Source organism: Malaya genurostris, chromosome 2 (assembly GCF_030247185.1).
Source record: "Malaya genurostris strain Urasoe2022 chromosome 2, Malgen_1.1, whole genome shotgun sequence".
In the NCBI taxonomy this organism is placed as follows: domain Eukaryota; kingdom Metazoa; phylum Arthropoda; class Insecta; order Diptera; family Culicidae; genus Malaya; species Malaya genurostris.
The window spans coordinates 195,464,388-195,487,028 of NC_080571.1; the positions used below are offsets into that span (position 1 = coordinate 195,464,388).

General features: G+C 40.0%; 2 protein-coding genes across 2 annotated transcripts; one reads left to right on the forward strand and one right to left on the reverse strand.

Moving 5' to 3' along the window:
• The first annotated feature begins 408 nt into the window (after window positions 1-408).
• On the forward strand, window positions 409-5,841 carry LOC131429079 (uncharacterized). Its single transcript, XM_058593129.1, has one exon. The coding sequence runs from the start codon at window positions 409-411 to the stop codon at window positions 5,839-5,841; it is 5,433 nt and encodes a 1,810-aa protein (XP_058449112.1).
• Window positions 5,842-6,511: 670 nt separating this feature from the next.
• Window positions 6,512-21,398, reverse strand: LOC131433130 (multiple epidermal growth factor-like domains protein 8). The gene is made up of 5 exons (XM_058599952.1): window positions 21,082-21,398; window positions 20,443-20,974; window positions 20,156-20,389; window positions 13,255-20,092; window positions 6,512-11,052 (listed from the first exon to the last, which is right to left on the reverse strand). Exons 2-5 carry the CDS (start codon window positions 20,794-20,796, stop codon window positions 9,905-9,907), a joined length of 8,574 nt encoding a protein of 2,857 aa, XP_058455935.1. The 5' UTR covers window positions 20,797-20,974; window positions 21,082-21,398; the 3' UTR covers window positions 6,512-9,904.
• Window positions 21,399-22,641: the final 1,243 nt, after the last annotated feature.

Sequence of the window (22,641 nt, forward strand, 5' to 3'; positions counted from 1 at the left end):
TTCATACATTGTGATTGCAAAGAAGAAGCCCTGAGGGCGCAATCCGGAAAATTGATGTGATTGTGCCTGAGTAATCATTTGTTGCTGACACCACCGATTGTGGTTGAATTCGGAAAGTCTAACATAGTTTAGATTTATCACTAAGTGATCGACGTTGAATGCGGGAACAACGCGTTTGTGTTACCGGTTCTATTGTGCAGTGAGCGATTTCGTACTAGACAGTGTGCATTTGTGAATTTACTCGGCTACCGGCTTAGAACGCCGATTCAGTTGTAGTTGTAAACACGATATGAATACTGGTTCTACATTGTGGTTGTGATTAACGCGTTACTTGAAATGAAACAAGTAAATTCGTTGTGCTCGTAATAATTTCGTGAAGGAGCCGCGAATCGGATTAGTAAATGTTGAATGTCGATCGAAACGCCAATGCCGAGGGCTAAAAAGGGTGATCCACGAAAGTTGGAATTACCAGAAAAGGACGAAGAAGAAAATCAAACCCCATCAGTGAGTGCTCAAAAAGTGAAGAAAAAAGCCAAAGAAGAAATGAAAAAAGCAATGGCAGCAATAAAGGTGATGAACAGCCGAATGGATTCCGTGCGAAACAAATTGATGAGAGTGCGATCGAGTTTGGAATCTAGCCAGGACGTTCCAAACCCGAATCTGAAGTGTAAACAGTTCTTACAGCTTCAGCTAAAAACCATCGAGAGTGCCTTTGCGGAATACGACCAGCTTCAACAGAGAGTTTTTGAAGTGGACGTTGGAGACGAGGTACGAGAGGAGGCTGAGGAAGCATATGTTAGGTTTGAGCAGCAATACGGTGAGTTATTCATCTATATTTCTAAATTGATCGATGATAACATTAAGATGGAGGAAGATGCTGCTCGCACCATCCAGCCGCTACAAAGTATGCAGAATAGGACATCCGAAGTTGCGCTACACCTACCACCGTTGAAGGTTCCGTTACCCACTTTTGATGGGACGTATGAGAATTGGTTCGCCTTTCGATCTATGTTTGAGACGATTATGCAGCGGTACAATTCTGAAGCTCCCGGTATTAAGCTTTACCATCTCCGAAACTCGTTAGTGGGCAAAGCCGCAGGTATTATTGACCAAGAAATCATAAACAATAATGATTACAATGCTGCGTGGAAGATGTTGATTGAGCGATACGAAGACAAAAGGCTCATTATTGATAAACATATTGATGCTCTTTTCAACCTTCCAAAACTACTGAGCGAAAATGCGTCCGATCTACGAAAACTTATTGACACATGCACGAAAAATGTTGAAGCTTTAAAGAACCTTGGTCTTCCTGTAGAAGGATTAGGGGAGTGCATGATGATCAATCGCATTGTTTCCAAATTAGACACCGAAACTCGCAAAGCCTGGGAATTGAACCACGTAGACGATGACTTACCAGGATATGACGACACTCTTGAGTTTCTACGAGAAAGATGTAAGGTATTGGAAAAGATTCAACCTGCAGTGAAGCAAGTACTGAAAAACCAAAAACCAGTACGCAACGTACAAGAAGCGAAGGGAAAGACGAGTACCTTACTCACTGTTACTGATAAGTGTCCGCAATGTTCTAATAATCATGAGCTGTGGAGATGTGATACGTTCAAGAACGTAAACTTATCCGACAAGTACAATACCCTGCGACGCATTGGTGCCTGCTTCAATTGTCTCCAGAAAGGGCATAGACTAAGTAACTGCACGTCGAAACATACTTGCAAAAAGTGTCGGAAACCTCATCACACAATTCTCCATCCTGATGATAGTGCGAAAGAGTCTGAAAAGTCGTCACCGTCCGCAAAGAAGGCAGAGCAAACGAAAACTTTTGAGCAGTCATCAACGAGCGGTTCGACTGTAGCTACAATAGATGTAGAGCAACAATCTAATTTCTGCGCGCAACCAAAAAACTTGGGAAAGCAGATACTTCTTTCTACAGCAGTCGTTCTTGTCCACGGAAAGGGCGGTCAACAGTATCCCTGTCGAGTACTACTGGACTCTGGGTCGCATACGAGCTTTGTGACCGAGCAGTTCGCGACTCTTTTAGCGCTAAAGAAGCATCCAACAAATGTGCACATCAGCTGTTTGAACGATACTCAGACCAAAGCTCGTCTCAATATCCATACCCAAGTGACGTCTCGTGTCAACGACTACACGGTTTGCTTGGAACTGCTTGTGGTTCCCAAAATCACGGGAGTTCTGCCAAGTAGTAAGGTGGATATTAGTACCTTATCTCTCCCAAGCGGAATTGAACTCGCAGATCCAAGATTCCATGTCCCCGACAAGATCAACATGTTGTTGGGAGCAGATGTATTTTTTGATATGCTGATGATAGGTCGACTTCAACTACCAAGAAGTGGTGCTTTACTACAAGAAACTCAGTTTGGATGGGTTTTGAGTGGACCAGTTCCGAACGAAGATTCTCGAGTCGTTCATTCCTTCTCCGCTACTGCCTACGAAGAAAGCGTGGATACATTGGTGAGGAAGTTTTGGGAAATTGAGTCGTTCGGCGATATCGAAGGATTAAATTCTACTATTGAAGAAGAATGCGTGCAACATTTCGAAAGAACGCATCAGCGAATGGCAAACGGCAGATATTTGGTGCGTTTACCGTTCAATGATAAGAAGATCCTACTGGGAGATTCGAGGCGCATGGCCGAAAAACGATTTTATGGATTGGAAAAACGTCTGAACGGCGTTCCTGAGCTGAAGCAACAGTATAGTGACTTCCTGCGGGAGTACGAAGCACTTGGTCACATGATCGAGAATCCGAAGCCCGATGATTCACAGGGTTTCTATTTACCACACCACTATGTCCTGAAACCCACTAGTTCTACTACAAAGTTACGTGTGGTTTTCGATGGATCAGCAGCGTCAGATACGGGGATTTCAATCAATGAAACCCAATTGATCGGGCCAATTGTACAAAATGATTTGGTCTCGATTCTTCTGAATTTCCGTATCCATAGATTTGTGTTTACAGCCGACATCTCTAAAATGTACCGGCAAGTCGCGGTACACGAAGACGACCGAAGATATCAGAGAATCTTGTGGAGGGAAACCCAGAATGAACCATTGAAAACGTACGGCTTGCAAACCGTAACGTACGGCTTAGCTTCATCGCCATTTCTTGTGACGATGTCTCTCCGTCAATTGACTGACGATGAAGGAGTACAGTATCCATTAGCCTCGAAGGCGATCCAGAAATCTTGCTATATGGATGATGCGCTCTTTGGAGCTGATACATTACCGGAAATCATTGAATTGAAGAATCAGACCGTAGCTCTTCTGGCAAAGGGTTGTTTTCGTGTACACAAATTTGCCTCGAATTCCCAAGAACTACTGATGGACATCCCAGAAGTCCAACGAGAACGTGGTATTGAAATCAAGGATACGAGTATCAACACAATTATGAAACCACTGGGTGTGGCGTGGATCCCTGTCAAAGATGAGTTTACAGTAGTGCTCTCTACACATCCAGTCGACAAGTACGCTATTCACACAAAACGAACAATTTTGAGTCAAATTGCAAAGATATTCGATCCGTTGGGCTTTGTAGGTCCGGCGGTAACTGCTGCTAAATTAATTATGCGTGAGCTGTGGTCATTGAACTTGGAGTGGGATCAAACGGTTCCTGCAGATATGGCGCAGTTATGGATAGAGTACTACCAACAGTTACAAACTCTAAACAATATCAAAATTCCGCGATGGATTTTGAGTGAAGAAACCAGTGACATCGAGCTCCATGGGTTTGCTGACGCTTCAGAACTCGCGTACGGCGCCTGCATCTATACACGATTGAAACGAACTGACGGTACAGCGGAGATGAAGTTAGTATGCAGCAAGTCAAGAGTGTTACCCAGGAAAACAAAGGAACAGAAACAAATCACCACACCACGTGCCGAATTATTGGCGGCAGTACTATTATCACGGTTAACTGTGAAGATACTAGCTGCGTTCGATATACAATTTGGTTGTGTGACTATGTGGAGTGACTCGCAAATTGTCTTGTGCTGGATTCGGAAATCACCTAGTGAGCTGAAAACGTACGTTAGCAATCGAGGCCGAGAAATTCAAAATACGACTGAGGGATTTCAATGGAAATACATCCCAACGAAGGAGAACCCTGCTGATTGTTTATCGCGTGGAATCGCCCCGAAGAACATGGAGTCTCATTCGCTCTGGTGGACTGGACCAACAATGCTCCGTATTGCAGATCCAATCATTGTTGTGCCGCCTGCACTGGTGGACGAAGATATTCCTGAAGTGAAGAAGACAGTGTTAGTAACAGCGGTCACAGAAGCACGGCTACCGCTTTTCGATCGAATTAGCCGTTTTTCAATTATTCTGCGTGCTATGGCATATGTGGTACGTTTTTGTGATTTTTTGCGTAGCGGTAGGAAGAAACTCACTAAGGGTTTACCTACGACGGATGAGATTTCACGATCTCACGCATTGATCATGCGGTTAGTGCAAACTGAAGCATTTGCTACTGAGTTGAAGTTATTGCGAACGAAGAACCCCAGTTTGAAACTTCCCTTCCGGAGCTTGCATCCTTTCATCGATCCAAATGATGCAATTCTGCGAGTCGGTGGCCGTTTGAGGAACGCCCAAGTTCCTTATGAGTACAAGCATCAAGCGTTACTCCCGGAAAGACATCCCGTGACAATAACATTGATACGATACTTACATCAAACCAATCTTCACCCCAGTCAAAGAAGCTTGCTAGCTATAGTAAGACAGCGATATTGGCCTCTACGAGCAAAAAACATCATCAGAAAGGTTATATATCAGTGTATACCATGCTATCGGTTAAAACCAACTACATCTACGCAACTCATGGGAGATCTACCCGACTATCGAGTCCAGCCGTCGTTTCCGTTCACACGCACCGGGCTGGATTTCGCCGGTCCATTCAATATTCGTGGCAACCACAAACTACGAACCGCGCAGATTACGAAAGGTTACATCTGTGTATTTGTGTGCATGGCAACTCGTGCCCTTCATCTGGAAGCGGTTTCAGACTTGACGTCGGAAGCCTTTCTCGGGGCCCTGCAACGGTTTGTCAGTCGTCGAGGTCTGATCGAGAATTTGTACTCCGACAATGCAACCAATTTTGAAGGCGCTAACAATGAACTACGTCGTCTAGCTGAACTGTTTCGTGATGAGCAACATTGTCGTGATCTTGATACGTTTTGTACACAGCGAGGAATCAAGTGGTCCTTCATTCCGCCACGAAGCCCACACTTCGGGGGGATTTGGGAAGCGGGTGTCAAATCCGTTAAACGGCACCTCATGCGAATTTTGGCCGAGCATAATCTTTCCTTCGAGCAATTCTCAACAGTGCTTACCCAGATAGAGGCGATTTTAAACTCGCGGCCATTAACACCTACTTCAGACGATCCAAACGATGTTCGTACTATCACTCCGGCCCATTTTCTAATCGGTCGGGAGTTTCAAGCGATCCCAGAGCCTTCATATCAGCAAATTCATCCTGGTCGGCTGTCCAAGTGGCAGTTCGTCCAAGATTTAAAGCAAAAATTCTGGAACCTGTGGATGACCCACTATCTTCACGAGCTTCAGCAACGCCAGAAGGATTTTAAAATCACCACGTTCAAGATTGGTGCGTTAGTATTGGTCGTCGACGACAACGTACCTCCTTTGCAGTGGATGCTTGCCCGTATCATTGAGCTGATTCCAGGAAGAGACGGCCACACACGTGTGGTTGGTCTGCGTTTACCTAACGGCAAAACAACGACGAGGGCAATCAAGAAGATCTGTTTACTTCCATTGGATGGTGAAGGAGAAGAACCAGCCATCCCTTCTTGAAATGGTGCATTTCAACGCGCGGGAGAATGTTAGGTTGGCAACTCGATCCACGAAGACGCGACAACCATCAAAGAAATGAAACACCGTGATTCCAGTTCATTCTCATACACATACCATTGTAATCGATCTGAATAAAAGTTAGTTATAAGTTTGACTGCTCCGAGAGCACACGCGATTTTTTGATTTTTGTAACGATACAGTCCATTGCATCCGAACAGCACAACTGGAATATGATAAGTTGGATTTTGGAAAGGAACCGGTCATCTAATTTCAAAGTTTAAATTGCATATTATGTTATCTATTTTTTAATTCCTAATACAAATTGGTTTGCCATAAAAATACATAGCTTATTTGCTTCTATTTCGATTTTCTCTTGAGATTCTATGTACTCTACCACTCAACAGGCTAGTCTTGCACTTAGCCTATATATATATATATATATATATATATATATATATATATATATATATATATATATATATATATATATATATATATATATATATATATAAATATATATATATATATATATATATATATATATATATATATATATATATATATATATATATATATATATATATAATATATATATATATATATATATATATATATATATATATATATATATATATATATATATATTTATATATTTATAATACATATGAAATAACTTGAGATTCTCTTAAAACTAATACAAGAAAACACAACACCTTTCCTATTTTATTCTAAAATAATTCGTCGTTCGTTTTTATACACTTTACAGATATTGTTTTTTTACGACGCGCTATAGTATATTCTAAGAATCAATATCTGTTGGACAGTCATCGGTACACGGATGCCCTTCTATAAGTCTCATTTTTTCATTTAATTTTTACATGTATGGAAATGTACTATCTTGTTTTAGTATAGTTCAAATAGTAACTTTTAATTGCACACTTTTCTCTCTCCCTCTCTCTAGTAATCATATTTACAGCACTCATCCATCCCGAGATCGATCACCTTAAATGTCTAATTGAAACTGCTTGTCTTGCTAATATTTTGTCTATAAATAATTGTCTTTGATTGTAAATCGTCAATTACATTTGTACAAAAAATAGTTTAACACACCTAATGATCATTAAAAGCATTATATTTCTAAAACTAAATTTTAAGTGATCTTTGTGATGCCTCTATAGGGAGAAGATGTGCCGCATGTCTGCACCAATTTAGTATGTGCCACGCAATCTTGCAATTAGTTGAAAAAAAATTATTGATTGAAAAAATCACAGCTCATTACCCAAGTAACAATTTTAATATTAATAAATACTTGTAGCTGTCTTTAATGCTACATAATAAATCTTGCATTAAAACTTTAAACTCCACGAAATCCTACTGAAAACCTCTATAAGAGCATGTTCCTGCCAAGTGGACCATTCTTCATAAGGTTTATAAAGCAAAGTGAAGAATTAGCATAAACCTGTGTTAAAACTCCAAATTCAAGAAAATTTTGAAACCAGCTTTACGATCAACATTTAAATTATTCGGAAGGAATGAATTCCGCTATGAATAAATTGTCGTTTTGATAATATTTTTCATAACTATGTGTGTGTCATGTCTGCTTTGAATGCAACCAGTAAGAATATATTAGATTTTATTTACAAGTTTGAGGTTTTTTCCGAACGTAAAAACTTCATGCGCTTTTATTTTTATCGTGAATGTTTGGGTAAAAATAAGAATTATAACTAATCGCCTTGAAATAAATGCAGTTTTTGCGAAAATCTCCATGATTTTTAAAAATTATTTTTTGTGATTCTTCGTCATTTTTGTATAAAACTATTTCGTAACATTAAAACTTGTGTATACGTTCTGAAAATGAATCATTAAAGCCCATCATTTTTATTCGTTTTTGCATTTCGAAGTATATTTGATGTCAATAAATGCTACGGTATAGGACATCATAATGGCGGCCATGAAATTTTCTTTAATGCAAATTACGCTCAACCCAAGAAACAATAAATCAAATAGCCCACAACAAATGTGTCATAAATATACTTTAGAACCCTCAAATTTGCTCTGAGTGAAACTGCCATCCAATGAGCACGCACACACACAAAACTAGATTTATGAATGAATTTAACTGACAATAATGTTTTAAAGAAAATGTTTGAAAGCAATATTAAGAGTGTTTGCATGGTTTTATTCTAGTACACATTGTTTTATTTTTAGTCCAGTTGTTAGTCTGGGTAAAAAGTTTTATAGAAGCTTTAAGAACTATGATATTACTTGTCAAAAGAGACATTTATTATAGTCGTCATAAAACAGGTAGTGATTGAAAAATCAATTACAAAACTCCTATAAATTACAATCAAAACCATTAGGCATTCGAATTGTTACTTGGGTATAGTGTACGCTCGCAATTGGCCCTTAGGCGATGGATTGATTCCTCGACTCAAACGACGAGAAAACAAAATGCCCTTTACACAATGGTTACTTTGCCTAGCGAAAAAAGTACGTTTGCAGTAACTAAAAAAAACTCAGCAGGGCAGATAATCGAGTTCATCTACTATAAAGTTCGAATAATTTTGTAAATGAGAATAGTGAAAACGAAAAATAGTATGGATTTAGGGGACGGGTATAGCGTGTTGCGTTAGTCGATGCCTTTCTCGCAGCCCACCTGGGTTCGATTCCCAATCCCGCACGTAGGGTCAGAAAGCTTTTCTGACCCGAAGAGACGAATGACTTTAAGGTTAAACCCTCTATAATTGAAACAAAAAAATACTATGAATCAAACTGTCAAGGTAACTACTCGATTTACCAGGTGCGCAAGTTTAAAAAGTTGTTTTGTTGGCAGCAGATGGTGCTATATTGATGGTTGCCCCCCCCCCCCTCTTCAAAACGTCATATTTGTTACTTGGTTTAATTCGTGTTAAACAAGCCTAATTTCGAACCAAATAAACAAAATTTTTGGAATGTTATTATTTTCTGGTTTAATCGAATGAAAACGACTTAGAAAAGTTATCGAAAATGGCAAACTATGATCACTATTGGATGAAAATGATGCACAAAAACGTCAAATGATGGCGAAGCAGAAGAATGTCACTTGGTAACGAGCCATTTCCGATCAGCTGAGAGTCATGGGACAACTCTAAACGAATGAGCACGTTGTATCGTGTTAGTGTGGTGAAAATTCGAGTTTTTATTCGTATTTTGGCGACTAGACGTTTTCGCTTCTAGTCCAGTGAAAAAAAAAATCCAGTGGACTATAAACGAAAATTAACTGACAATATAGTTGCAATGCAATGCATAAAACTCTTTTGTAGTGTAAAAAGATCATTTCGCACTGAGTTTTTTTGCTTTTCCATCTGTCGTTCGCTACGAAAGTGTTTTTTGCATCGCACTGCAACTGACGACGAAAGATTGATATTTTGAGAATCCGAAATTCAAAAAATCATGGGTAATGCCCGGACAACCAAGATCGCAGTAATTTGAGAAAAAGATAATGCTACGTGAGCGGTGCAATCAGAAAGAAGCAGTATATTTCGAAGTCCGGTGAAACAGTTAATATCATCCGCTACCATCAACAAATAATCAATTTAATCAACACAATAATCGGAAAACGACCAGAACGGGCACTAAGACACACGCTCGGGTCATTCTGCAGCATGAACATCTGCGAAATTCTACCGCACCCGCTGTATTCGTAAGATTTGGTTCTTTCTAATGATCACCGATTTTCATCGATAGGACATGCACTGACTGAGCAATACTTTCAAACATATGGGGATGTACGAAAATGGCTCGATGAATGGTTGTCAAAGATGAAGATTTTTTTGAGATGGTATCCATCAATTGCAAAAATATGGATTGGAGCTAATACTTTGAACACAAAATATTTCGCCATCCTTTTTAAATACTCGGTTATTTTTACGAAAACAAAGAACATTTTAAACTTGTGCACCTGGCGGTTTTGGAAAAATTGACCATATCTGGTCAATGATATAGGAACTTTATTCCTTTTACCGTCGTCATTTTTTCAAAATAATTAAGTCCTCACTAAGTCTTAATTTTGTATCTACTAAAGTTATTGCAACCTATTCAGTGCCAATGGTTGCAGCGGTACCTGCTCATGGGGCACATCAATAAATATGGGCGGAACCGGTTGTTGCTGCAAAGGCTGCAGTTGTTGCTGTAAATTTTGAGCTTGATGATGAGACGAGCCTCTCCGCCGGTGGAAGGCTCGATTGTACGTAGTTTGATTTCTTAATAGCACTACCAACGACGATGCTAGTGCTAACGTAACTTGCGATTTGTGCTTACCTGGAAGACGAACGAATACTGTTCCGACAGCAGCCACATTGTCTGACGTTGGTTCCAACGCAACAGGTGCAATGTCTTGCTGTACTAATGATGAGTGTTTACTCCGCCCACGTCTACGGTGACTCGCGGGGGTTTCACTGGGGCTTTCCAGTGATAAATTTATACGGCCAAACGGACGTTTTGCCATGTGCAACATTTCAACCACATGGCGCCTACGAGCGCGACGCATGTCGGCTGCTTGTTTCGCTTTCCAAGCTAAAACACAAATCGCAAGGAATAAGAAGAAGCATGAGAAAAATACGGAGAAGAATACAAACAAATGGATATGCAACTGATCCTGACGGAAAAATACTAATCCATAGCTTGCCGTAGATGCAGCTCGCGCTCGCAACGCTATGTAGAATTTAGTCTGTCCTAAGGAATGGATAGTATGTGGTAATGTTACTACCAGACGGTTCTTCAATCCAAAGACTCTAAGAAGTGAGTTACACTGATGCAGTGTCACATAAGTAATCAGATCTTTTGCAAATTGATCTTTGACATAGAAATATTTTTCAGTATCCATCCGACAGTGTGAATTGGATATAGAACCTATAGGCAACGGAGGATCCATGTTGATCTCCGAGTAGTTTCTGTTCACATTCAGCGGATAAATATTTAAACTGTCCACTGAACTAATATCAACAACATCGTGTAGCCACGAATAACGACTATCCAGGTAGATATCGTGATGTCCGGAGCTGATATTTGATTGCACTACGAACGATTCGTCGTTGGGACTCATGTAGAAATCTAATTCACCTTGTGTCACGTCCACCATGAACCTAATATCTACATTCATGTAACGCGGTTGTATGACAAAAAATACTGTTTGGCCAGGTTTCAAAGGTTGCGGCTTAATTTTGCATTCATCTGAAAGAAGAAGAAAATATATTACTTAATAAAATGACTTGTGGAACTTAACCTAATGGTTTGAAATAATTTGCGAGCTTTTCTTAGAACGTAGAAAAAGGGCTTATATTCTACTCACAAAAATTGCAGGAATATTGTACGAGACGCAATCGATCATAATGACATTAAAATGCAAATTTGAAACTCTCAACAGATTTAAATTTGAAAAATAGGCAAATAATTGTAAAGTAAACAAAAAGGTACTGTAATTTGTACTTAGGACCTAATCATACGTTCATCGAGAAATAATATAAATCCATCTTCGAAACATCTAGTTAGAAGCGTTTAAAATTACGGTAATTCTTAGCCTACTTTGTAAGTACAGCGTTTCCTGTAACCCCATCGTTCACTGGTGAACCAACATTAAAGCGAATTGCAGTGCAGTGAACACTCACACAAACGAACACATATTAACCATACCCGCATACAGCGCCGAACTGCACACCGACCAGATGACTGCTCATCGATTGAATGGCGACCAAAGAATCGAAATCAACAGTTAATTGGTACTCAATATATTCAACCATACAGAAAATGGCATCCACACTCCGCACACAATGCATTATCCTTCGAGCGAACAAATGTAGATTTCAGTTCTGTCATCCACTCACTAATCAAACAAAAAAAATGGTAGGGTCATATATTTATAGATTCACTTTTGTGCGATAGTTCGAACGGTCGAGAGAATGACATCATTTTGGCAATTCAAACTGATTTTTGCATGGCATACTATTGAAATACTTGAACGACGTCATATCATATGTTTAAGTTAAGTCTTTCCGCATCGATTAGTATACTAATAGTTATAGTATATAAATCCATCAACAAATCACTAAGCTATAAGCGTTCAAAATTACGACAAAAAAAGGTTACGCGGCTAGATTTGTATTTTTTTACTGACTCCGTATAGTGAAGAGTGAGGCATTTTTAATGCCAAAAATCTGTGGTTTTATAGATAAATCTGTGAATGATGTAGCCCTGGCTGCGGGACGGATTTATGTGGTACACCGGTCGCAATGACAGTTTCGCTTCAAACAAGGACAATTAGATCAGCGTTTAGGTCTTGATCGTTTGTACTGGAACCAAATACACCGAAAAGTGAGCAACGATGGATAAGCCCTTCTAAGGGTTTTAAATGTTTGCAAAAGAGCTACTGTTTACAACTACAGCTACATCATAATAAGTAAAATCTAGGACAATACCAGACTGATATGTATCCGTTTTTTAAGTCAGTTTTGGACCAGCTCATGGTTGGTTGAAATTGGCATAAGCAAAGGCTCCTTGAAATCAATGTTACTGCGGGGTGAATTAAAAGTGTTGTCAGGATCACCAGCAATGTTTTTTTATATTGAGAGAAGCAATGTTTTTAGTTGATTACCGTTTAAAATAATATGTGCGTGAAGTAAATATGAAGTGCAAGGCATTTTTTTTAAACCGAAACATTTCGAAAAATACAGAAGTCAAATTCTACCGCTTTCCAAAAGATTCCGTGCTCCGATTAAAATGGATTCAGTTCTATGTACGAAGTTATAAAGGGTGGAAACGTGAATTTTCCGAAGCGACACTACCAGACCCTGTCAGCTTGGAGTGAAATCTTGGGATCTTGGAGTATCACATTCAACATATCATGTCAATTGTATGGGTGCGCAGTGCTGCTATTTTGGCGCGCACGAATTTGACATTTCTCTCCTCTCCTTCTATGTACGAGATTCGGTGCGGACTCGCCTGAGGGAGCCATGATCGTAAAAAAGAATTTTGCCAATGATATGTTCGGGAAATGTGAAAGCTTGTTAATATGATGTCTTTGATACTACTGATATGAAAGAGACAGAGAGATATTCAAAACACAACCCAACACATTATTATTTCAAAGAAATCATCACAAACACCACAAATTCCTTTCAACGCCACTTTGTATCATAATATTATATTAACTTTCATATTAATTGGATCTGAAAATATATTGAATATTTATCATCTCTCCTTCTGTTCTGGCAACATTGGCCGAGAGCAGGCACGTATACCCAGAAACTTTCTATTATTTTTTATTACTTTAGTTGCGTGTTATTACATGAAATATTTCTGAGCTCAAAAATAGAGTCGTTAAAGAAATAAGGATATTTAATCTAACTGAAGTTATGAAAATAAATCATAATTACTCACCAATCGATTTTGCATCGAAGCACATTCTGGAGTCCACAGTTATGTGTTTGTAACATTGATGCCCGTTGGATGGATGACCTGAGTAGGAGTCTTTGCATTTGGTGCATTGCATCGACCAGCAACTGTAAGCCAGATTCTTTCCCTTGGCCGAACAAGTATTGTCACTTTCTGTATTGTTACCGCAGTTACACTTTTCACCAGTCACCGGGTCACACATGTCTCCGTGTCCGTGGCATTGACATGGTCGGCAAGGGTCACTTGCTATGGTAGCACCACGGAAATATCCTGGCAAGCAACTATCACAACGATCTCCGTCTGTGAAATTTTCACAGCGCAAACATAAGGCGTCAGATTGAGGCCCTTCTGTTAGAAATTTTGTCAAATCCGCACGACTCATATTATGAACGATTGGTTCCATTTCTCTGGAAACACACAGGTCCGTGTGTCCATGGCAGAACTCTGAACAAGGAATGCACTCGCCATTGTTACGCGGATCCCGAACGAAAAATGGCATACACTTTTCACATTGTTCTCCAAGTGTGTTATTATGACATTCTAAACATTTATCAAGCTGATCTGGTCCGGCACATTTGGAGTGTCCGTTGCACTGACATTGTATACTGCAATTAACACCCACATATCCAAAGTCACATTCACATCTATCCGGTTCTATGCAGGAACCCCTAACGCATCCTTGTTTGCAAACAGGAACGCACACACCAGATGAATCAGTTCGGTATCCCTCAGCGCATTGACATTCATACCCATGTAATAAGTCAACACAACGCTCCGATTTGACATTACAGTTGTGATGCCTATTTGCACATTCATTTTCCGGAGGACATTTTACATAGTTCCAACTGAATCGATCACTCGGATCAATATTGATGATTTGATTTTTTATTTTATAAATCACATCGCATGTCGAAGCTGCTGGATAATCGAAGGGGCTATCTAAAGATCCTTCGGTACAGACACCATCTCCTTCTGTGCTGTTTCGAGAACACCACCCACAGTGTGCGTGTCGCAAACATGTAGCGCATTGCAAAAATGTACCGCATGATTCTGGACATTGTTCAATGTCCCTAGGTCCTAATACTAAGCCGCAAATACTTCCAGCACAATACAAGGGTTGATAACTGGGTGAGATACATTCGCTTAGTTGTGTCGACCATTTACAATCCGACCAACCACCTTCTGATGAAGATTGATTCAAACAGCTGCTACATGTTGTGTGCGTGTGACAGTTTGACGGACATGCTGCTGGCTTTTTGTTGCTATCCGTTTCATTTCGCTGCTGACACTGGTATTGTTTTCCAGTAAATGTCCAAGAGCAATTAGGTAACGAATGACAACTATCACAATCCGACGCAGCGCAGGAGATAGCCGGACAATTCTCCAACATGCTAACGGATGTCTGATTAGATGCACATTTTGTTTTGGAATCACATTCCGACTCATATGGTAAACACATTCCGCAATCTGGACACCATTGACAAGCTGGGTTTGCTTCCAAGTGTGCAGGATATGAGGCAAGACAAGTTAAACAGTTGTCGAATAACGAGCAGTTACGTTTCGAGATCCATTCATCGTCGCAGGGTGCACCATTGTTGAAAGAAAGTGTACCATTCTGGGCATCACATACATCTGAATTCCCAACAGAATAACAGTGTGATATGTAATCTTCTATAGTCTTGATGGCACAGAAACTACAGCCCATGTAATGCCTACATATGTATTTGGAGCTGCTCCATAAATCGCACAGATCTTGAGGTACATTGATTTTTATAACACGGCTATAACTACTTCCATCCCAACCACCAACCGCATAGAATGCCTCATTTTCTGGATCTTGTGTCATAGCTGAGGCATAGGTTTGTCCAAAGCTGTTCCCTATGATTTCAATGTCACTGTTTAATCGAACCCATTGATTGCACTTGTAAACATACGCCAGCATTGCATCATTGCTGCCACCTGGCTGTGGTCTACCCCCGAAAATTAGCATGTAACTATCGGTGGTGACTGCTGAATGCAGATAACGGGCCTGTGGGATATAGTCCGAAGGCCTGTTAGCAAACACGGGTAACTCGGTCCATTTCAGGTTTTTGAAGTTTAATGCATACAGTTTGTTTGAAACTCTTGTTTTCCCATCAATATAGACAATTCCACCAAACAGATAAAGAATCTGTGCAGAAGGGTGACACACTGCACTGTGACCAAAAATACTGACTGGTTTGGCTCCGGATGTTAGAACTTTTGACCAAGTGCTTGAACTTATATCAAACATCCATACATTGTTCTGCATTCCAGTATCCACTGAAAACCCACCGATTACTAAAAGTACTTCTTTATCCGATTCCTTTATCGACGTCATTGTATGACCGGCCAATGGTGGTGGTTTTGCCCCTTTCTGATTAACTAAGCTCCACCGTTGCGTCTGCAATCCAAACTGCCAGAAATCGTCCAAGATTTGATGATTCAGTTGATTGCGAGATAAACCACCATAGATATAGATTGCTTGCCTTGAGAAAATTATTTCTGCTGCATGAAAGTATCGTCCTTGAGGCATTCGATCTTCTGGACTTGAATCAACGGTCACCTGCATCCATGTGTTATTTTTGGTATCAAACTGGCGAATATCATTTAATACCCCATGTGACAGTGAGTATCCACCAAACATCCATAATGAACCCCGGCGGTCAGCTACCAACGAGTGTCCAAAGCGAGGCAAAGTTTTTCGCAGGTGCTCGAAACTTTCAGAAATAAGATACGAATTAAATAACTCCGTAAAAACTATATTCGATGACTTGATAAGCCGTGAGCAATCGGATCCACCAAAACCACTAGCACAAATACAACGTCCATAGCCAATATCACACATTCCTTGTTTTAATTCAGCATTACAATCAGAAGGACATATTTTTAACGAACATCGGGGCCCAGCAAATCCTTTCGGACAAACGCATTTATCATCGACGCAAATGTAAGGACGTTTACAGGTGTTTATCATGCAACTCATCACACTATATACCGCATTGAAACCTTGACCATGTCTTCCTTGCTTATAGTGGATTGTGAGATGGCCAGATCGCGCCTCTGTGAGCCACGGACTTTTGTCTTCACTACAGAACACGGCTAACAATTGTTTTTGTGGTGTGACACCAGTTAAATCTGGCAGACCATCGTACACGTACACTGCATTTTGTCCACATGTGACATTCATATCGTGCGGCTCAATTTCAAACTGAATAATGGCGTTCTTTAATTCAACACCGTGTTTTATATATGGACTTATAATCCACAAACATTCGCGTGCTTCCGCGCCACCTCGCGCTGAACGGTGTGCTTGATACGAACCTATTCCTTCTGTTCCGACTTGTGTCAGTACTCCACGAGCCTCACACTGGTAATAGCATTGTCCACCACCTCTTGGATCACCGTAGAAGTTTCGATTGCACATTTCACATTTGAGTCCTTCGGTATTATCTTGACAGTAGCACTCACCTGTCTGAGAATCACAAATACCTAAAACTTCGTTTCCGTGACCATTACAATCACATGACTGACAACCTATTTCAGATGTAGCGTTTCCAAAACTTCCCGGACTACATCTTTCACAGTACAAACCTTCGGTCCAGTTCATACATTTATCACATTTGCCTACTCCTTGTAGGCATGTCGAATGATTATTGCATTCACAGTTTCGGCTGCAGTCAATACCCGTCCAGCCAAGGTCGCACTGACATTTGTATTCGGGTCCTCCTGAACAATAACCATAAACACATGTTTCGTAACAGGTCTGAATACAGTTTCGTACACCATCGCCTAGATAACCCTTCCTGCAGCGACATGTGTACGAACCATGAGTGTTGCTACATTCAGCTTGTTCGTGGCAATCGTGAAGGCCCAACTCACACTCATCAACATCGGGACATTGTGCATACGACCAACGCACATTATCAGTAGTAACATTTAGTATCGTTCGACATTCCAAGGCAGAGCGATTGAAATCTCCTTGCGTACAGACTCCTTCAATAGGATTGTCTACATCATAGCACCATCCACAGCTAAGCGATCTCAAACAGTAGGAACAGTTCTGAAGACTAGCGCATGACTTACATTGTTGCGTCGATTGTACAGCGTTGCCTCCAGGACTAGTATTTGAATCCTGTGACTGTGTCATCCCAATCGGCATCGTTTGATCCAACCACTCACGGCACAATCCAAACTGATATTCGCTGGTGTATACTGAAAAACTAAAACATTGACTAGTTGCTTCACACCAAACGCAACGCCCTCGCTCATTAAGACAGGCAGAGCAATCGGTTCGAAGGTAACATGGAACTGGACATTGTTCCAATTCGGTAACCGCCGTCACTGATCGGCCCTTACGTGAACAGCGAGCATCTTCTACCCACCATTCGCACTGCCCAGTATTTATACACTGCTCACATGAAATATAGTTTGAACAATTGGAACATTGTGCTGGTTGTACTGTTAGATAGCGCCAATTATCTCCCTTCCTGCACATTATTGATTCTTTTTCCTGTCGTGAAATACAAAGATTAGTCATTTCACACCATCCGCATAGGGAATCCGATAAGCAGTGAAGACAATTGAGGTAGGTACTACAGGAACCATTAGAGTACGGTTCCAAAAACTCAAACGTGAATGCTTTGGCATTTTCTTGGTTGATTGCGCTGTGCTGTAGTCCCATTTTGCTGACTTGCTGATGATGACTCTGAATGCCAACGTTTATATTGCGTTTTGCTTGAAAATCTACCATTACTCGAAACCATGGTTCAAGACTCCGCCATTGTGCCATTTCACAAATGGTTTGACTAGCTGTTATGTTAGCAGTTACGCTAGGGATAATCTTGGTCGAGAAATCAGAGTTCTGTCTATTTGTTATTGCCATATGCAATACAGCTTGGGAATAACTTGCACAAGCTCTTAGTCTTTCTCCTGCTCCTTCCCACACAGCTGGTGGGCGGATGAACCCAAGAAGCCTGGCTACAATCTGCCCATTAAACAACTGTTCTGTATGAGTGGTCGTTGAAGGAACGTTGAAATCGACCATTGTTGCATTTACAATCATGACCGTATCCGGCATGGACCAATTAACTGGGTCAAGATACTTCAAGAATGTTAACCCTGGACGTGTATCCTTCTGTGTACATTGATCTACGTTCTCGATTTCAGTTCCTTTAGCTCCCCACCAGCCGGGATTTTGTGAAGGAGTGTCCTCTCCACACACACCGTAATTATCATCCTTATGATGACAACGAGCATTTTGAACGCACCACGTACATCTATCGAGTCCTAGCTTACTGGCTATCGATTTGAAACCCCCTATCGAGGATGATCCATGAATCAAACATGAATGGCAATCTCCAAGTGACGGACAAATACCACGGCATCTAGTTGTTTGAAGATTTGTCGTACAGTTAGCTCCTATTGTTCTACCATAACACACACTATCTGCCGAACACCAGCCACACTCAGGATCTGACAAACATTCGATAACAGAAGAATGTTTCGAACATGCCGCTTCCGGTTCAAAAGTCTTGTCGTTGGTCACTACTAGCATCGGTGGTAACGTGTAAGCAAGTAAGTCTCCATTAACATTTCCATGATATCCTCCTACCAAGAACAAAGTATTACCATTCTTTATTGCTGCCGCATGAGCAAATACACCCTGCTGTTTGGGATATCGAGATTTCTTGTTCGTTCCCAATACATCTTGATTGATCCAATTGTGGCAACCTAGGTGGTAAAGGTACATTTGATTGTCATAACAAATTTCCTCCTTATTGTGTCGATGAGAGTAACCTCCAAAGACGATAAGATAATTTCCATTAATTGTTGTAGTGTGGAAGGCTCGCTCTCTAGGAATATAGGCATCTCTTAAAGGCGTTCTTGGATACATTATTTCAGTCCAATGCAAATTATCCAATTGAAATGTAAACATGCGATCTGATAGTTTCGAAAATCGTGCTACTCCTGCCACAACACCACCATATACGATCAAAGAATTGGTATATTTGTGATACGATGTGGTATGAGCTACAGTTCGTAGATCCAAAGTTTTCCCACCTCGCGGAATAACTTCTTCCCATTGTTCTTTGAATGAGTTGGAATACAATCTTATTCTGAACAGTCTAGAGGAAAATTCTCCATTTTCTAATGCTCCCCCAAATACATACAGATAGTTGTCAGCAAGTGTTAACGTATGTCTGGTAAGTGCTGGAGGTTTAAAACTGGAGTTAGTTGCTCTCTTCGACCATGTTCCACCAGCTGCACTGATATTATACAGCCATAAATCATTTGACAATCGTCCGTCTGCAAGTTTTCCACCGAAAACTACAAAACCATCCTTCACGGCGCACGCAGCATGTCCGAATCTTGGGGCTGGTCGAGTACTATCATTGTACACTGCACCAAACGGGCCAGTTCTATTATCCGCTAAAGAATAAATAAAATTGTTGAAGAAATTTGGTTCTCTTTTAAGTCCCAGTGCTTCACTCGCTTCTTCAGAAAGTAACATTCCTCTCCTAGCTTTACCATTCATTTCAGCAACGGACTGCAACTCTTCACTTCCCAACGTTACACCCCATTCGTTTTCCCAAACACTTTTCTCCAAGCGATATATATGCAAGCTATTCAACACTTTGTTCAAATTATAACCTCCAAACACGTATAATGAATCAGTCGGAGCATAATATATTGCACTATGTGTGGCACGCGGAGCTAATCCATTTTTCGAATTTGATAGCCAATGCCACTCATTTGCAATAGGACGGATTTTGTGCAAACTACACGACTGGCCGGAATATTCCTACAAACATAGTGTTCACTTTAACATGAAACGTTCAGTTATCGTAAGCTTAAAAATACTTACGCTTGAGCAAACGCATCGAGCATTTTTACAAACGCCTTTACCTTCCTCTTCTCCACAGCCTTCTGGACAAGCATCAAGACTGCAATCGTTCCCAACCCATTTATCATCACATATACATACGTGATCAACGCATTTCCCATGATTGGTACAGTTATTGGGACAATTAGTAACTGAAAACTCTGCTTTAAATCCGTCCAATACGTAGTTAGTATCACTGTATAGAAGCACTAGCATCTAAAAGAACTCGTGAGACATTTCTTTAGAAATAAATTGTATAGTATACTTACATTTCCTGACGAAGCAACTACTCTTTGCGGCTCGGTTTTGCCACTAAAACTACCAAGTAGCGGAGATCGAAACGAATCGCCATCATAAATAAATATGTAATCGAACGAGCATTCAGTTCCCATGCTCCTGAAAGTTAGTGTAATAAACTGATTCTTGTTTTGGGCACGAATAAGCCATTCACAATGCGAATCCTGCGTGTAATTGAATCCAGACGGACCATCACTGATTTCGCCATATAGATCAGTGAACACTCGTCTACTTTTATCGCAAGATTGTTGTTGATGGTTCTTTGCAAGAGTTAAACAAACTGTAGCAAAACGAAGGCAGCACAACAAAAGCAACCAAATATGCATTCTCTTTACTGCTAAGATCTCTTGTTGGAAGCAGCACAAACCTTGTTTATATAACAATTACGATAATATTTGCATACTTCCGCATACTCTTATCAAAGATTAAGCTGATAGTAAATTATCTTTATTTAGCCACTTTTCAATTCTGACGTTTGCTATTGTTTACTATCGATGTGCGAGGCTGGTTGTGGAACAATTATACATAAAACAGAGGAAAAGGTAATTACATTTTGTTTGTGTGCAATTAGATACAATCGCGGTAGACTTTTTGAATCTACTATTGATTACCTGACAAACAGTCATTATTACATTAGAAATATTTCCAACACCAAATGTAAATTTTTAGCTTCGATTCAGTAAAAACAAACTTAAAAACACAAATTCTCTATTTCACAAAATGCCACAAGTTTGAAACGCTTCAGAATTCCTGTATTAACTTTAAGTGTAAACTCAAATCTCACCTACAAATAACTTGTTCAAATAAACGAATCAACGAATAATCACTTAAAATCGCTTTAGAGACGTCTAAAACGTGAATTTTGATATGTTTGATATAGTAAAAGCTATTGAGAATAGGAAAACTAGAAATTTTCTGTTTTCACGATTCAGCCTGGTATGACAGTAATGACAGCAAATAAAATATACCTTGCTATAGTAAAGGTGTACACATTTCTTTAATTGTATTATACACCGAGAAAAATGAACTTAGAAGTTACATTAACTGAACTGATAGTTTTTAAACAATTAGAGTCTAATCAAAATTAGATCTGGATATGAATAAATAACCTAGTGACGTTTTCGCTTGAGAAAACTGATATTGACCCAGGGTAGTTTCATCAAATAACTTTCACTTTTACTGTGTTGGTTTCGCACTTAGCAACGAGGGTTCGTACAAACCTGATATAAAAACCAGGTTCGAAACTGACTCGATTTTCAGTTCAACAGCGTTAAAACTAGGTTCGAAACTAGCTTCAAACAAAAGGTTTGACAACAGTTAGGATGGAAGCTGGGTTAGGTTTGGCATCAAGCGAAAACGACACCGCCATAGTTGCAATTAGTTTATACGGCCTTCAAATGCCCAGGTCTATTTCAAAATTTTGTGTCGTCAATTATATGAAGGTTAGACATTTCTAACTTTCATCACTGTGTATTTTCGGCAGCAGAAGTCGGATCCGGATTCCCGTTTACACTTCTGCTGGTTGCCAGAACTCTGATGCCCTCCAGCACGCTACCAGCATAATGTAAACGCTTACCAGCTGCTGGTTGTTGCCAACATGGACATTTCTGATCGTTCTAAATTGCATGCTGGCGAAGAAATTCAATATGGCAATGGAATGAAAACATTGAACACCTCGTACATATTTCATGTTTTTCTCAGTTGAAAGCATTCGTTCGTGTGAAGAGGGCAATATCAAAATTAGGAGTAATAATTTAAAATAATTAAAAAAAATACTTAAAGGATATATTTCATTATTTTTAATATTTTTTATAGAAATTATCAGCAATAGTGTAAACATTGCTAGCTATTGGCGTGTCAGAATACTGGCACAAGCATGCTGGCAACCAGCAATAATGTAAACGCCACATAAGATATTTATTTGAATCGAAGACCAAACGGGTCAGAAACAGTGAGTTTGTTTGGTTATAAATTAATCACCTTCGTTCACTTCCGGTGGAGCTCTCAACGTGTGAGGATGTTGTTTCGCACTAGTGCGATGAAATTTTGTGTATTTTTCGCGATTTTTTGCGTTCTAGAGTGAATCAGTGTTGCGACGCCGCGAAACTATCATCGGGAGTCACTGTAAAAGTCATTACAATCGAAATAAATAAAAGAATCGAAATTAAAAC

Bases quoted from the DNA above. Each gene is read 5' to 3' on its own strand.
- LOC131433130 (XM_058599952.1), bottom strand. From the start codon at position 20,796: ATGCATATTTGGTTGCTTTTGTTGTGCTGCCTTCGTTTTGCTACAGTT. The intron at 20,390-20,442 runs GTAAGTATACTA...GAGTTCTTTTAG, and splicing joins TAGTTGCTTCGTCAGGAAAT to ATGCTAGTGCTTCTATACAG. The intron at 11,053-13,254 runs GTGAGTAATTAT...TTCTTCTTTCAG, and splicing joins CTTCGATGCAAAATCGATTG to ATGAATGCAAAATTAAGCCG.
- LOC131429079 (XM_058593129.1), top strand. From the start codon at position 409: ATGTCGATCGAAACGCCAATGCCGAGGGCTAAAAAGGGTGATCCACGA.